At 52.3% G+C, this 17500-nt stretch overlaps 3 protein-coding genes across 3 annotated transcripts in view; all 3 read left to right on the top strand.

Annotated features, from left to right (window-relative positions):
• Positions 1 to 17500, top strand: part of JUNB (JunB proto-oncogene, AP-1 transcription factor subunit) — a 52377-nt gene that overhangs the window by 32588 nt on the left and 2289 nt on the right.
• Positions 4845 to 6937, top strand: THSD8 (thrombospondin type 1 domain containing 8). Its single transcript, XM_075581301.1, has 2 exons — positions 4845 to 5074; positions 6271 to 6937. The coding sequence occupies exons 1-2, from the start codon at positions 4900 to 4902 to the stop codon at positions 6456 to 6458; spliced, it is 363 nt and encodes a 120-aa protein (XP_075437416.1). The 5' UTR covers positions 4845 to 4899; the 3' UTR covers positions 6459 to 6937.
• Positions 8894 to 17493, top strand: LOC142475387 (ribonuclease H2 subunit A-like). Its single transcript, XM_075581302.1, is given in 12 exon segments — positions 8894 to 9008; positions 9011 to 9061; positions 9600 to 9671; positions 10574 to 10700; positions 11262 to 11349; positions 11421 to 11438; positions 11440 to 11559; positions 12159 to 12246; positions 14410 to 14424; positions 14427 to 14532; positions 16461 to 16549; positions 16552 to 17493. Coding segments are annotated over 12 exon segments (912 nt in total). The 5' UTR covers positions 8894 to 8935; the 3' UTR covers positions 16617 to 17493.

Genomic DNA, 17500 nt, shown 5'->3' with positions numbered 1-17500 from the left:
GACTGCGCAGTCACTATTACACTAAGGGCCCGTTGGTGCACTTAGAACTCTATGATACCAGCCGAACACTCCGGTGCTCGGGTCAGCAACAACTTCACAAAGGGTCAGACGTGTGATGAATCCGTCTGATCCCAACCTTGAGTTATTCTCTGCGACCCCGGCTTGGGCCCGAACTCCTTAACTGGAACCGCAGCGTCCGCTGAGTCCCTACCTAACACTATAACAACATTGACACACACTGTGCTATAGGCCGTCCCTAGAGCACAGCAACCTTAGGTGGCTTAAGGGGAAACTCCTAGGGCCTGCGGGGTTGCCTATCCTATGCAGGTAGGTCCCTGCACCCACCCTACTCGTAGCACGGACCCTGGGCCATGGCTCCCCGGATTGGTTACCGCTATGAACCCCCCAGCTGCCTCACACTACGCGCAACGCGAACCTGGGCTATGGCTCCCCGGACTGGTTACCGCTATGAACCCCCCCAGCGCCTGACGTTGCTTAACTCACCTAGTTCCTGCAGCAACGCTCTGCAGACTATCACTCATCCCACTAGTCCCTTACTATTCCCCAGCTCTAACTACAGCAAGTGACAGGGGTCGCTAACCTGAGACTGTCCCTGGCAACACTCACTAACCTGGTGGGGAATAAGGGCTAACTTGGACCTTAGGGCCGCTGGCCTAGTGCAGGGAGTCCCTGACTCCTGCACCCTACCTCTTTCCTTGGGCTCCTGACTCTGACTCTCGTGCTCCAAGCCCGCGAAATGTATCTCTTTCTGGCCCAGTGTAATCATGCAGCCCTATTGGCTCCTATGAGGCACCTGGTGCCTGTCTTGCTATGACCCATGGGAGTTGTAGTCCCATGGAGCCTAGAAACACATTGGGGCCGCGTGCGCACTTGCCCTGCGCATGCGCGAGTATATAGGGGCCGCCTCAACCTTTCCCTACTCTGCTCTGGCACTCGCGCGACTCTCCCTGACTCTGGGGTTCCTCCTGCGCATGCGCGAGCTGCTCGGGGGCCTCTTGCGCTAGCTGTCCCCTGCGCATGCGCAACGCGCAGAGCAATGGCGGCGCCAGGATTACCGAGCCGCCGGGACCTTAGCGACGTGACCGCGGCCGTAGCAACGGCCCGATCGCGTCCCCGGCAACCTGCAGGGGAAGACGCGCTGCTCCCTCCTCGGCCCCCACCCTCCGGAATGGCCGTCGGGTCTGCCGCTGGCCTCCGGCAGTACCCGCCATCGCTCGTGGCCACGGAGGCTCCAAGGGAGGTCGAAGGGGGCAAAGGGTGACCTGGCTACATATATATATATATAAATGTGTGTGTGATATCGGATGGTCCTGGGAACAGTCAGAAAATCTGAAAACTGGCAATAACCAATTCTAGTAACCGTACCGCTCAGCCTAATACAAATATCAAATGAAAGTAGCATCCCCCCACCCCCCCCTGCCCCCCCCCCCCCCCCCCCGCCCACCCGGACACATAGCGCACCTACCACGAAAAAATATTTTTTAGCGCGCAACTTTTACTTAACTGTTTTCTTCTTATTGTAATACGGAAAAGAAAACATTACAATGCAACCTGTTTATTTTTATATTTTCAACAAAAGACTGGGTGACTGCCTGGGCGGGTGACTGCCTGGGCGGGTGACTGCCTGGGCGGGTGACTGACTGGGCGGGTGACTGCCTGGGCGGGTGACTGCCTGGGCGGGTGACTGCCTGGGCGGGTGACTGCCTGGGCGGGTGACTGACTGGGCGGGTGACTGCCTGGGCGGGTGACTGCCTGGGCGGGTGACTGCCTGGGTGACTGACTGCCTGGGTGGGTGACTGCCTGGGCGGGTGACTGCCTGGGCGGGTGACTGCTTGGGCGGGTGACTGCCTGGGGCGTGTGACTGCCTGGGCGGGTGACTGCCTGGGCGGGTGACGGCCTGGGCGGGTGACGGCCTGGGCGGGTGACGGCCTGGGTGGACCCACAGGCAGCAGGCCGGACACCCTGCTTCCCTGCGCACGGGGAATCGCCGGCATTTTTCTTTTTTAATAAAACGGGCACGGGCAGCCAGGCCCCCTGACTCACGGGGCCCGGGACGCCAACCCCGGCAGACCCCCCCCCTGTTGGCGGGCCTGAGTTTTAGTAAACACAATAAGTAAACAAGTGAACCTATAATGTGTTGTGTACTAAAAATCCTCATAAGAGGCAAACGCCATGATGCTTGTGGTTTATTTATTTGTGTGTTTTTAGCTTCCCTTTTTCACCCACATTATTCTAAGTGTATGTTATATATAGTGGCTACTTGGGTGTGCAGGTGTGTACTGTATATATGTGTACATATATGCATATATTGGTTTGATTTTACATGTGGTGTGGCTTTCAGTATGTCTGTGTCGAATAGGTCATATAGATTCCTTTGTTTACTCGTTATTTGCTGCTTTTGAGTTTTTAACTCCTTTTTATGCCGTAAACCTGATTGGGCACTATCAGTTTTGTATATATTTTCGGAAGGTTCCTACGTATTATGTATTAAACAGGGACACCACCGTAGGTCCCGGCTATACGCTATCAGCGAGCGTTAGACTTTTGAGTCATTACACACCCATTGCAAGCGCTGGTATTTCATGGGGGGGGGGGGGAGTTAACCGGTACACCCTGACTCCTCCTCCCCCTGGTGAAGCGTGCCGTGTCACGTGAAACGTGCGTCGGGGTTTGACGACGTCACGTCGATGATGTCCTGAAGCGAGGTGCTGCCATCTTGGTGCAGCAGACTCATATACGGCTTGTATTGAGGCTATTATCGGGGACACGGATTACATCTTGACACATTGTACACACGATACGCTCATTACGACCCCATTATACTGGCTAGTGTATCTGAGACTCTGTTTAATTGTGTCTGCCCTATATACATGTGTTTTACCTTGTATGGCTACCAATATTTTCATACGACTACGGAAGTCACTTTTGAGTGACTATCCAGAGTCTCTATTTGTTATATTGCTGCTCCTTTTGGCATATACTCTATATGTATACGTATTAGATCGATAGAGCATTAATACCACAAATTGCCTGATTTGTGTATGCATAGGATGCTCCTGTCCTACAGTTCTCTGTGTTTTGTGTACGAGAGATTGTATTTATTTATTTATAAAAATGTGTTACCAGGAAGTAATACACGGAGAGTTACCTCTTGTTTTCAAGTATGTCCTGGGCACAGAACTATAACAATACATGTTTACATTAAAAGAACAGGGTTATACAGTTAATTCACAGACATTTCATGGACAGAGAGTTGGAAAATTGGGTGCTGGGGATAAAGGGCTGGTGAGTTTCAGATTGAAATAGAGAAGCTTTAACATCACCACACGGCTCACACCCTTTAGCTGCCCTTCTGCTGCGCCAAAAGGCTGTCCGCCTTCGGGGCAACGCAGATGTACACTTGGGTGGTTGAGATTGAATCTGTTGCAGCTGCGAATACAAAGTTCTTTGTGTCCTCTTGGCTCATTAACATTCCAGTGGGTGGGGCTGACGTTGCACAAAGCACAAGTTAACCCTTAGCACGCTGGTCCTATGCAGAGCGGAGCAGCTCATGGGGACCCCCATCAGGCTGTCCGCGTTAGGGGCGACGCAGATGTACACTGGGGTGGTTGATATCCTCTGTAGTAGCATCTATGTAGACGTATGGGTTATCGTTTCTCTATGTGGAGTTATGGATCCTCTTTAGGTATTTATACACCACACTTACCTTTTTGCTGCTGCACCAATTTGTTTTGAGGATAGGGGATTATAGTATAAAGAATAGGAGGTATATATCAACCCACATGCATCATGGCGTTTGCCTCTTATGAGGATTTTTAGTACACAACACATTATATGTTCACTTATTATGTTTATTAAAACTTTATTGTTTTTATTTTCACTTTTAGTCCTATGTGGACATATATGAATTATATACAAAACAAATGTTCCCGGCACTCAAAGTGATACAGCATAGGCAAATGGATCAGCCAAAATGATTTAATGGTATATATGTAAAAAAACAAAACAAATACACAATACAAGCTCAATGATTACTGCTGATGTCTATAAGCAAAAAGATGCACAGTGAAGGATAATGAAATCTGAAAAAACAAAACAGGGAGAGACACATGGAAGGGAGGGAAGGATGGGAAAAGGAAAAGAGGGGAGAGAGAGAAAAAAGAAGAGGCGAGAGAGAGAAAGAAGAAGAGGAGAGAGAGAGGGAAGAAGAAGAAGAGGAGAGAGAAAGAAGAAGAAGAGGAGAGAGAAAGAAGAAGAAGAGGAGAGAGAAAGAAGAAGAGGAGAGAGAGAAAGAAGAAGAGAGAGAAAGAAGAAGAGAGAGAGAGAGAGAGAAAGAAGAGAGAGAGAGGGGGAGAAAGAAGAGAGAGAGAAAGAAGAAGAAGAGGAGGAGAGAGAGAAAGAAGAGGAGAGAGAGAGAAAGAAGAAGAGGAGAGAGAGAGAGAAAGGAGAAGAAGGAGAGAGAAAGAAGAGGAGAGAGAGAGAAAGAAGAAGAGAGAGAAAGAGGGAGAGAGGAGAGAGAGGGAGAGGGGGGAGAGGGGGAGAGGGGGAGAGAGAGAGAGAGAGAATAATACAATCAGTCTCTATTTATTGGTGATAACTTGGAACATTGTCGGCCATGTTAAAGCACATGAGCTGAAGAGGGCATTTAAAAAAAAAATAAGGCGGGAACTAACCCACCAATCAGTAACGGTGCCCAATGACTGAAGGGACCTATCAAAAGGAGAAAGGCGGGCTTCATCCAGGCAGCCAATGAGAAGCCGGGGATAAAGGGAAAAAAACGGTTGCCAAGGTAACAATCAATCACAGAGGGCAGAGCGGTCAACCAAGCAGCCAATCAAACGCGAGGGCGGGGAAAAAAAAACGGCGCGTGGCGGCCCCATGTCACACGGAAGCTGCGCCTCCCCGGGGCTGGCGCCGCTCTTCCTCGTGCTCTGCTGTCTCTCACAGAATGCGGACGCGGTGGTGGCCAATAATCTGCTGCTGGGTGACCGCTACCAGATGTCTGCCCGGCACCGGCAGGCGAAGGAAGACCTAAACCGGCAGCTCAACCAGGGTCAGCCGAACTGACAGCCCCCCGCACCCTGCCTGCATCCCCCCATTGGTCACTTTTGGTCACGTGGTGTCTTGGTAACGCAGGGCAACGGTTAACTGGCGCCGCTGATTGGTTGAGCGCATTTCCCGCCGCTCAGCGCTTGGGTTGTCACGTGGCAATGTTTACATTTCGGCGTCTGTGCTGATTGGCTGCTTTCGCCCGCCCGTCTTTCCGTTGCCCGTGGCAACATCATACCCCAAACATTGATTGGTTAATGTAGATTACACGTCGGTATCCATGGCAACAGGAATAGCTGGGCTCTGATTGGCCGACGTTGCCATACGTCACTACTATAGGAACAGCGCACCTTTATTTTGATGGCTACTGTATAAATAATCTAATATACAGAGGGACACAGATACAATAGAGGGAGAGGAGGAACCATTGGGAGAAGGGAATCCTGCCCCGCAGAGCTTACACTCTAATATACAGAGGGACACAGATACAATAGAGGGAGAGGAGGGACCATTGGGAGAAGGGAACCCTGCCCCGCAGAGCTTACACTCTAATATACAGAGGGACACAGATACAATACAGGGAGAGGAGGAACCATTGGGAGAAGGGAATCCTGCCCCGCAGAGCTTACACTCTAATATACAGAGGACACAGATACAATACAGGGAGAGGGGGGAACCATTGGGAGAAGGGAATCCTGCCCCGCAGAGCTTACACTCTAATATACAGAGGGACACAGATACAATACAGGGAGAGGAGGGACCATTGGGAGAAGGGAACCCTGCCCCGCAGAGCTTACACTCTAATATACAGAGGGACACAGATACAATACAGGGAGAGGGGGAACCATTGGGAGAAGGGAATCCTGCCCCGCAGAGCGTACACTCTAATACACAGAGGGACACAGGCACAATACAGGGAGAGGGGAAACTATTGGGAGAAGGGAGTCCTGCCCCGCAGAGCTTACACTCTAATATACAGAGGGGCACAGATACAATACAGGGAGAGGGGAAACTATTGGGAGAAGGGATCCTGCCCCGCAGAGCTTACACTCTAATATACAGAGGGGCACAGATACAATACAGGGAGAGGAGGGAACATTGGGAGAAGGGAATCCTGCCCCGCAGAGCTTACACTCTAATATAGAGGGGCACAGATACAATACAAGAGAGGCGCTGACGCTGTATCCTGTCCCGTTGCAGAGGTGGAGAAGCTGAAGTTCACGACGTGGGGCTCCTGGCGCTGCTTCTGCCAGCGCAGGATCCAGGCCCGGACGCGGGAGGTGACGTCCCTGCAGGGCATGGCGTTCTTCAGCGATAAAGACATCCGGCAGGAGAAACCGTGCTCGCGTTTCGACTGCCCGCAGTGCGTCCCCGGGGAGTGTGTGTGACCCCCCTTCTCCCTTCACTACCAAGGAGGAGGAGCAGCGGACGCAGCTGAGCGGAGGCCATTTTTAAAGATCCCGCTGCATGCCAGACGTTGTAAGGGGGTGAAAACCGGGGAGGAGACGTGGATTTGTGCGACGCAAAAAGAAGTCTAAATATGAATGGAAATAAAATATTAAAGCCGCCGTCCGTGCTGACGTTATTTTTCTCCCCCTTTAATATGCGCGCGTCAATACGATCCACACAATGATCAGTAATTAGCTAAGTTGCCGATCGATCCGTTCTCCTGCGATCGATCGCCGAAGATTCGGCTTGGGGGGGGTTCACTAAATGGCCGTCAGTGCAGCAGAAGAGGACCAAAGATTCTGTGGGGGAGATCTTGTGACCAGGCAGTCACCAGATGCAATTGGTGCACTGCTAGAGAGAGGGCGGGGCTCAAAAAGTGGTGTGCCAGAGACTGTTTCAGAAGAGGAAGGGGATGTGACTTTGTAAATAGTTGCTATAGAACAGGGGTGTGCAAACTGGGGGGTGCGATTTTTTTTTGTTGGGGGGGGGGGGGGTTGGCGGTTGCAGAGGCCCCACGCTCTTCCCCAAGGTGTTTAAATGTCGGGGGGAACGCGTGAGGCCTCGGTAACTCACTTAACTTGATTCTGCCGGCAACGCATCGCCATGGCAACGCAGCATCAAATGATGCCGCAGGGTCATTTGATACTGGCGCAAAGGTAAAGGGGGGTCGGCGTGAACACTGGGGGAGAGCGAGCAGGCGGGCACGGCACCAAAAGTGTGCACACCCCTGCTATAGAAACAAAAAATGCTTGTTACATTATAATACATTAAAAATGTCATTCAGAGTTGTTTAAAAAAAAAAGCATTTTGTCATAGCACAGAACCGATTTATTAAAATAAACATGTAGGATATTGCTTGGTCTGCATTCAAAAAAAAAAAAAAAAATATATATATATATATATATATATATATATATATATATATATATATATATATATTGGTTGACACAATATGTATTGTAATTGATGATATTAAACTTTATATTATTATCCATTCACGTTACCATGTACTGATTGACAAATGTGTTAGCATGTGCATGTATGTATATATTTAGGTACACACACACAGACACGTCTATATGCACACATGTACACGCACATATCTATAAATATATTCTGTATTAATACACACATCTATATAAATATACAAATACACGCACGTATAATAATACACACTTATATACATTTATAGATACACATATCTGTATGAATATACAGATATACACACACCTACATAAATAGATTTACATACACGTAGGTATAAACACACACACACACAACAGGACAGACACACAGATCTATATGAATTTGCAGATACACATGCATATTAATACACACATATATTTATGTATATACACTCACGATCTATAGGAGCGGCTCAGTGAGTCAAGACACTGCCTGTAAATAATGATACTGAGATTGAATCAGCTCCTTGTGACCTTGGGCAAGGTCACCTTATCTCCCTGTGCCTCCGGCACCAACATCAGAGTGTAAGCTCTGCGGGGCAGGGACCGTGTTAGAATCCTATGCGCTGTGCACTGCACACTGTGCTATAATGGTGACGCGCTTTGTGGGAAAAGGCGCTCTAGGAAATAGTTATTATGTAGGAAAGGGCCCGCTCCACGGTGTAATAACATTTCAAACAATATTGAATACGTCTGAAAGTGGTGAGCCATAAAGCTTGGGAGGGATCAACATAATCACCACCCAGGATTCATGTGGCGAGGTATATCACAGTAAGGATCGCCACATCGATACGCGGCACGCCCAGCTCACCTGCTGCACAGGAGGAGCAGAGGCTCGGTGGGGTGAGAGGGGGAACGCCCGATGTAAAAATGTTGTGACTTCGTCCTGTTCTGATGATGTCGTTGGCGTACGATGACGTCTCCCAACGCGTTTCTCGACTTCCTCAGGGGAACAATCAGGGGTGGACTGCAGACAGGGTTTGAATGGGCAGGGGTAACCCAACTATGTAGATACAGACACACCTATAGATAAAGGCACACCTATAGACACATACACGCACCCTATAGATACATACACACCTATAGATATAGACACACACATCTATAGATTCAGATACATTTATGTATTCATATTAAATATATATAAAATATTATATACATACACATTATTTATTTGTAATATTTTATTATCATCAAGAGAGCAGACACACCCACAAATACATCTGACCTCTAACCCTTCTACATCTATACTATATAGCTACTATATTATTAGCCTGTGCCCAGAATTCTTTTGTTTGCTTTTTGTGTGTGCTAATAAAGTTTGATACAAAAAAAAACAAAGTAAGGCGAAGTGCAGCGTGTGATTGGCCTGTCTCAGACGTGACGTTTTGTTTGGGCAGTGACGCAGAGTTGGCGGGAAGCTGGTGCTGGCGGAAGTGTGTACAGGCAGCATGGACCTGGAGCAGTTTGAGCGGGAGAATTCCCAGAGCCGCCTCCTTGGGTCCCCGGTACCGGATCTCTGCCGGCGGAGGACTGCTGCCTGGGGATAGATGAGGCCGGCAGGGGCCCGGTGCTGGGTGAGGGCGGCCATTATGTGCGGGGAGCTATAATCTGCCATTACCCAGAGTACATCTCATCGCAGTAACCCACCTCCTGGGTGCCTTCTTCCCCTGTAACATGTTATCGCAGTAACCCGCCTCCTGAGTGCCTTATTGCCCCTGTAACATGTTATTGCAGTAACCCGCCTCCTGAGTGCCTTATTGCCCCTGTAACATGTTACTGCAGTAACCCGCCTCCTGAGTGCCTTATTGCCCCTGTAACATGTTATTACAGTAACCCGCCTCCTGAGTACCTTATTGCCCCTGTAACATGGTACTGCAGTAACCCACCTCCTGAGTGCCTTATTGCCCCTGTAACATGGTACTGCAGTAACCCACCTCCTGAGTGCCTTATTGCCCCTGTAACATGTTATTTCAGTAACCCGGCTCCATGGGGCAGTTGCTCTGTGGTTCTGTCGGGGTGTTGAAGGGTTAATGTCAAGTCAGTGTAAGACACTTATGTGGGTGGGAGCCTCTGTCATGGCGAACCTCCTCACTGCTCTCTCCAACTCTACAGGTCCGATGGTGTATGGAATCTGTTACTGCCCTGTGTCATGGAAAAAGGATCTGGAGGAGATAAAGGTGGCAGGTGACACACACACACTATTACACCATGCAATGTATCCACAGCACAGGTACAGCGCGGGCAGTGGCAGTGCCAACCTCCCCCTCACACACTACTACACCATGCCATGTATACACAGCACAGGTACAGCGCGGGCAGCGGCAGTGCCAGCCTCCCCCTCACACACTACTACACCATGCCATGTATACACAAAACAGGTACAGCGCGGGCAGCGGCAGTGCCAGCCTCCCCCCCCTCACACACTACTACACCATGCCATGTATACACAGCACAGGTACAGCGCGGGCAGCGGCAGTGCCAGCCTCCCCCTCACACACTACTACACCATGCCATGTATACACAAAACAGGTACAGCGCGGGCAGCGGCAGTGCCAGTCTCCCCCTCACACACTATTACACCATGACATGTATACACAGCACAAGTACAGCGTGGGCAGCCACGCACACTACTACACCATGCCATGTATGTACAGTGCGGGCAGCGGCAGTGCCAGCCTCTCCATCACACACACTACTACACCATGCCATGTATACACAGCGCAGGTACAGCACGGGCAGCGGCAGTGCCAGCCCCTCCCTCACACACTACTACACCATGCCATGTATACACAGCGCGGGCAGCGGCAGTGCCAGCCTCTCCATTACACACTACTACACCATTACATGTATACACAGCACAGGTACAGCGCGGGCAGCGGCAGTGCCAGCCTCCCCCTCACACACACACACACACTACTACACCATGCATACACAGCGCGGGCAGCGGCAGTGCCAGCTTCTCACACATACACACACACTACTACACCATGCCATGTATACACAGCGCAGGTACAGGGCGGGCAGCGGCAGTGCCAGCCTCCCCCTCACACACCATGTATAATTGTATCTCTGCTCCTCTCTCGCAGACTCTAAGACTCTGAGTGAGACTGAGAGGGAGCGGCTGTTTGAGAAGTTGAATGCCACATCAGAGTTCATCGGCTGGGCCGTGCACATTCTGTCTCCCAATGTCATCTCTACCAGCATGCAGCAAAGGTACCGTCATGTGCAGTAACCCAGCTCCTAAGTGCCTTATTACCCCTGTAACATGTTACTGCAGTAACCCGCCTCCTGAGCGCCTTATTACCCCTGTAACATGTTACTGCAGTAACCCGCCTCCTGAGCGCCTTATTGTCCCTGTAACATGTTATCTCAGTAACCCGCCTCCTGAGTGCCTTATTGCCCCTGTAACATGTTATTGCAGTAACCCGCCTCCTGAGTGCCTTATTGCCCCTGTAACATGTTATCGCAGTAACCCGCCTCCTGAGTGCCTTATTGCCCCTGTAACATGTTATTGCAGTAACCCGCCTCCTGAGTGCCTTATTGCTCCTGTAACATGTTATTGCAGTAACCCGCCTCCTGAGTGCCTTATTGCCCCTGTAACATGTTATCGCAGTAACCCGCCTCCTGAGTGCCTTATTGTCCCTGTAACATGTTATTGCAGTAACCCGCCTCCTCAGTGCCTTATTGCCCCTGTAACATGTTATTGCAGTAACCCGCCTCCTGAGTGCCGTATTGCCCCTGTAACAGGATTTAATATTTGCCCCTCCCTTCTAGGGCAAAATACAACTTGAACGCCTTATCCCACGACACCGCGATTGGGCTGATCCAGTACGCGTTGGACTCCGGGGTGCAGCTGAAGGAGGTGAGTGGGGGGGCTCGGGCGGGGGGCAGTCTGTTGTGAGGGTCCCGTGCCTGACCCTTTACCCCCGGCAGGTTTTCGTGGACACGGTGGGGTCCCGCAGAGAAATATCAGGAGAAGCTGAAGAAGCTTTTCCCGGAGCTGGAAGTCACCGTGAGACCCAAGGCCGATTCTCTGTTCCCTGTGGTCAGTGCGGCCAGTATCTGTGCCAAGGTGAGACGTGTGTGTCTGTGTGTGTGCCATGGTGAGACGTGTGTGTGTGTGTGTGTGTCTGTGCCAAGGTGAGACGTGTGTGTCTGTGTGTGTGCCATGGTGAGACGTGTGTGTGTGTGTATCTGTGCCAAGGTGAGACGTGTGTGTGTGTCTGTGCCAAGGTGAGACGTGTGTGTGTGTGTCTGTGCCAAGGTGAGACGTGTGTGTGTGTGTGTGTGTGTGTGCGCGCCAAGGTGAGACGTCTGTGTCTGTGTGTGTGCCAAGGTGAGACGTGTGTGTGTGTGTGTGTGTGTGTGTGTGTGTGCGCGCGCCAAGGTGAGACATGTGGACGTATGTATGTGTGTGTCTGTGCCAAGGTGAGACGTGTGTGTGTGCCAAGGTGAGGTGTTTGTGCGCGCAAAGGTGAGACGTGTGTGCGCGCGCGCGCAAAGGTGAGACGTGCGTGCGTGCGCGCGCGTGTGCGTCTGTGCAAAGGTGAGACTTGTATCACTTTGTGTGTGCAATGGTTTATACACACACACACACACACACACACACACACACACACACACACACACACACACACACACACCTATGCCCGTGTCACGCCTTTATTTCAGGTAGCGAGGGACCGAGTAGTTAAAGGCTGGAAATTTGTGGAAGATTTGGGAGATATCGATACAGATTATGGTTCTGGTTATCCAAACGGTGAGTTCTCCTCATCGCCGGCTTCTGCGTCCCCCGCAGACCTGCGCCAAGTGACGGCCATTATCAGGTCACGTACACGTACGCGGGACTGACCCTTTAACCCGTTACACACGTCCCGGTCATTAGGTCACTTTGCTCCTACGTGGGACTGTCCCTTTAACCCATTACACACGTCCCAGTCATTAGGTCACTTTGCCCCTACGTGGGACTGTCCCTTTAACCCATTACACACGTCCCTGTCATCAGGTCACTTTGCTCCTACGCGGGACTGACCCTTTAACCCATTAAACACGTCCCTGTCATTAGGCCACTTTGCCCCTACGTGGGACTGACCCTTTAACCCATTACACACGTCCCTGTCATTAGGTCACTTTGCCCCTACGTGGGACTGACCCTTTAACCCATTACGCACGTCCCTGTCATTAGGTCACTTTGCCCCTACGTGGGACTGACCCTTTAACCCATTACACACGTCCCTGTCATTAGGTCACTTTGCCCCTGCGTGGGACTGACCCTTTAACCCATTACGCACGTCCCTGTCATTAGGTCACTTTGCCCCTACGTGGGACTGTCCCTTCAATAGATTGGGAACGGAGGTCTCTCTATGGATGCAGTGCACGTCTGTGGCCACCGGAGGCAGCGGTACTGCAGAGTTGAGGAGAGAGAAGTTCTCTCTGTGTGTGTGTATACATTGTGTGAAGTGCAGAGAAGAGATGGTGCACTCACATGTCTTAAAGTGACACACACACCCACACACACAGTGGGGGGATCTGGTCCGGGCCGACGTTTGAGATGGGGGACTTGCAGAGCTGCCAACGGGGGGGAGCGGACGCCTCCCTGTTCTCCAAGGTGGAGACTAGTCCTTCCGTGTGTGTGTGTGTGTGTGTGTGCGCACTCACAAACACATCCACACTTGCTCCAACACATGCTCTGATTTCATCCTCGCGTCCTACTTTTGGTTGACGTCTTCGTCTTTTCATTTTTCCGTGGAATCCAGTCGAACTACCATCTTGGTCCACCTGCCATCTAGTCCCATGTCCAGCTCGACGCCATTTTAATTTCTTTCCCCCCCCCCCCCTCCCCCCCCCGCGTGATGATGTCACAGACTTTTGTTTTGAACCCGTTCTTTTCTTTGTTTTTCTCTCTCTCTCTCTCTCTGGGTAATACCCAGCATGCATCTCTCCACGCTTATTTGCGTCGTCCGAAAGCTTCTGAAATATCTTCGCGTGTGGGTTCGAAGTCTCGCTTCCATACGTGAGCGCGGGCAGGATACACCACACACACACACACACACACACATACACACACACACACACACACACACACACACACACGTTTCTTCCAAAAGCGCTTCCATCCCATCTTCATTCTCCGGTTGATTTTCATTCAAAGGGTTCGCGGTTCCCATCCATTGTTATGACCTGGCCAAGGTTGACTTAGTCTACGTTTTCCAGTTGTCTTCCATTATAGTTTCATCCTTGTAGGGTTGACCCGTTTCTAGAACTTTGGTCTCGCCGAGATTCGTACGGAAGCCCACCTTCTTTTACTTCAGCGAGTCCTCTTGCTGGAGGTCTTCGGACTTGTCCAGGATATAGTCCATGTCATTCTTGGGGGGGGGGTCCACGCCATGTCCATTTTCTCTTTTGGCTTCTTCTTGAGGGAAGAATTCACGGCGTAAGAAGCTTTCACGTTTCGTCAATCTGTCGCCACGTTCATTCCCGGTCACCGTACTGACCAACGGAGGCCTCGTCTTTCTGCTGGGCAATGTTTGCGTTGAAATCTCCCATAACGACCTTGAGGTGACCATGTCCTGTGTTGGTAAGCTGGTTGGTTTCAAGTGTTTAATGGGTTATAGGGTCAGTCCCACGTAGGGGCAAAGTGACCTAATGACAGGGACGTGTGTAATGGGTTAAAGGGTCAGTCCACGTAGGGGCAAAGTGACCTAATGACAGGGACGTGTGTAATAGGTTAAAGCGTCAGTCCCACGTAGGGGCAAAGTGACCTAATCACAGGAACGTGTGTAATGGGTTAAAGGGTCAGTCCCACGTAGGGGCAAAGTGACCTAATGACAGGGACTGTGTAATGGGTTAAAGGGTCACAGTGTGTTAGGTTATCTTGGTCCTACATGGGAGTGACCCTTGAACTTGTCCTGTTCCTCTGCAGACCCCAAGACTAAGACCTGCTTTCCCAGCACCTGGATCCCGTGTTCGGATACCCGCAGTTCGTGCGGTTCAGCTGGAGCACAGCGCAGAGTATCCTGGAGAGCAAAGCGGCGCCTGTGTACTGGTGAGAGGGGGAGCTGTGTGTGTGTGTGTGTGTGTGTGTGTGTCAGTGTGTCAGTACAGGAATAGCAGAGAGGTGCAGGGCAGGTTGGAGGTGCAGTGACAGAGCTGTGTGTGTGTGTGGGGGGGGGGGTCAGTAGAGGAATAGCAGTGAGGTGCAGTGACAGAGCTGTGTGTGTGGGGGGGGGGGTCAGTAGAGGAATAGCAGTGAGGTGCAGGGCAGGATGTAGGTGCAGTGACAGAGCTGTGTGTGTGTGGGGGGGGGTCAGTAGAGGAATAGCAGTGAGGTGCAGGGCAGGATGGAGTTGCAGTGACAGAGCTGTGTGTGTGTGTGTGTGTGTGTGTGTGTGTGTGTGTGGGGGGGGGGTGTGTCAGTACAGGAATAGGAGAGAGGTGCAGGGCACGATGGAGGTGCAGTGACAGAGCTGTGTGTGTGGGGGGGGGGGGTCAGTAGAGGAATAGCAGAGAGGTGCAGGGCAGGATGGAGGTGCAGTGACAGAGCTGTGTGTGTGTGTGGTGTGTGTGTGTGTGTCAGTACAGGAATAGGAGAGAGGTGCAGGGCAGGATGGAGGTGCAGTGACAGAGCTGTGTGTGTGTCAGTACAGGAATAACAGAGAGGTGCAGGGCAGGATGGAGGTTTAGTGACAGAGCTGTGTGTGTGGGGGGGGGTCAGTACAGGAATAGCAGAGAGGTGCAGGGCAGGAAGGAGGTGCAGTGACAGAGCTGTGTGTGTGGGGGGGGGTCAGTACAGGAATAGCAGAGAGGTGCAGGGCAGGAAGGAGGTGCAGTGACAGAGCTGTGTGTGTGGGGGGGGTCAGTACAGGAATAGCAGAGAGGTGCAGGGCAGGATGGAGGTGCAGTGACAGAGCTGTGTGTGGGGGGGGGGGTCAGTACAGGAATAGGAGAGAGGTGCAGGGCAGGATGGAGGGTGCAGTGACAGAGCTGGTGTGTGTGGAGGGGGTCAGTACAGGAATAGCAGAGAGGTGCAGGGCAGGATGGAGGTGCAGTGACAGAGCTGTGTGTGTGGGGGGGGTCAGTACAGGAATAGCAGAGAGGTGCAGGGCAGGGTGGAGGTGCAGTGACAGAGCTGTGTGTAATGGGGGGGGGTTGTTAGTACAGGAATAGCAGAGAGGTGCAGAGCAGGGTGGGGGTGCAGTGACAGAGCTGTGTGTAATGGGGGGGGGGGTTGTTGTCAGTACAGGAATAGCAGAGAGCAGTCCCCCCCTCTGCTGATAAATTGGACAGTAGCTATAGGAGTGGGGGAGATGTCATTGCTGAAGCGCGCTGGCCTTGCTTGCTGGTAACAGTTGCAGAGCTGGGTGAGATTAGCAGTGTCAGATTATGAGGGGGGGGGGAGGTCAGACAGACTTGTGTTGTATTAGTGAGGATTTCACCACCGGATCCTCACCCCCTCACACACGTCTATCTCTCTCACTCTCTCCCTGCCGGAGGTTCGCGCACTCCCCCCTTTTCTTCCCTCCCCCCTCTCCTCCTCCCTCCCCCTCCTCCTCCCTCCCCCTCCTCCTCCCTCCCCCTCCTCCCCCTCCTCCTCCCCCTCCCTCCCCCTCCTCCTCCCCTCCTCCCCTCTCCCTCCCCTCCCTCCCCCTCTCCCTCTCCTCCCCCCTACCTCTCTCCTCCCTCCCACCCTCTCTCTCAATAATGTGTGTGTTACCTCTGTGTCCCCCCCCTTCCCTCCCTCCCTCCCTCCCTCCCCCCCCTTCCCTCCCTCCCCCCCTTCCTCTCTCCCCCCCTCTCTCTCTCATAGTGTGTGTGTGTGTGATACCTCTGTGTCCCCCCCCTTTCTCCCCTCTCCCCCCTTTCCTCACCCTCTCTTCTCCCTCCCCCTCCCCCCCTCTCTCTCTCTCCCCCCCCCCCTCTCTCTTAGTGTGTGTAATACCTCTGTGTCTCCCCCCCCCCCCCCCCCTTGCACAGGGCTGATGACGGTGAGGATGACGCCCGCGTCACTGCTGGGAAGGCCGGGGACACGCGCTCCGTCCTATCTTTCTTCTCTTCCAACCGGGAACATCCCAGCGCCGGCAGCACCGATTCTTCCAGGAGAGGCGGCTACAGCCGCTGGCGGACTTCTAGGGACTGGGAGGGCCTGCGCGTGTCCCCGGGATAACTGTCCCCCCTGTGTCACTGGATAACTGTCCCCCCTGTGTAACTCGTGTGTCACTGGGATAAGTGTCCCCTCGGCCTGCGCGTGTCCCCGGGATAACTGTCCCCCCTGTGTCACTGGGATAACTGTCCCCCCCTGTGTAACTCGTGTGTCACTGGGATAAGTGTCCCCTCGGCCTGCGCGTGTCCCCGGGATAACTGTCCCCCCTGTGTCACTGGGATAACTGTCCCCCCTGTGTAACTCGTGTGTCACTGGATAAGTGTCCCCTCGGCCTGCGCGTGTCCCCGGGATAACTGTCCCCCCTGTGTAACTTGTGTGTGTCACTGGGATAAGTGTCCCCTCCGGCCTGTGTGTGTCCCCGGGATAACTGTCTCCCCCCCCCTCACCTCTGTATAACTCGTGTGTGTCACGGGATAAGTGTCCCCCCTGTATAACTCACGTGTCTCCCCCCTCCCCCCCCGGATAACTGTCCCCTGTATAACTCGTGTGTGTCACGGGGATAAGTGTCCCCCCCCTGTATAACTCACGTGCCTCCCCCTCGGATAATTGTCTCCCCTGTATAACTCGTGTGTGTCACGGGGATAAGTGTGTCCCCCCCTGTATAACTCACGTGTTTCCCCCCCCCCCGGATAACTGTCTCCCCTGTATAACTCGTGTGTCACAGGGATAAGTGTCCCCCGGGATAACTCGTGTGTGTCACTGGGATAAGTGTCCTCCCGGCCTGTGTGTGCCCCTGGGATAACTGTCCCCCCCTGTAAAACTCGTGTGTGTGTCACTGGGATAAGTGTCCCCCCCAGCCTGCGCGTGTCCCCGGGATAACTGTCCCCCCTGTATAACTCGCATGTCCCCCCCA

The sequence above is a fragment of the Ascaphus truei genome, unplaced genomic scaffold, assembly GCF_040206685.1.
Source record: "Ascaphus truei isolate aAscTru1 unplaced genomic scaffold, aAscTru1.hap1 HAP1_SCAFFOLD_1203, whole genome shotgun sequence".
Lineage (NCBI taxonomy): Eukaryota > Metazoa > Chordata > Amphibia > Anura > Ascaphidae > Ascaphus > Ascaphus truei.
Note: the sequence above shows the minus strand (reverse complement) of the source record. Positions and strands in the feature narration are given on the sequence as shown.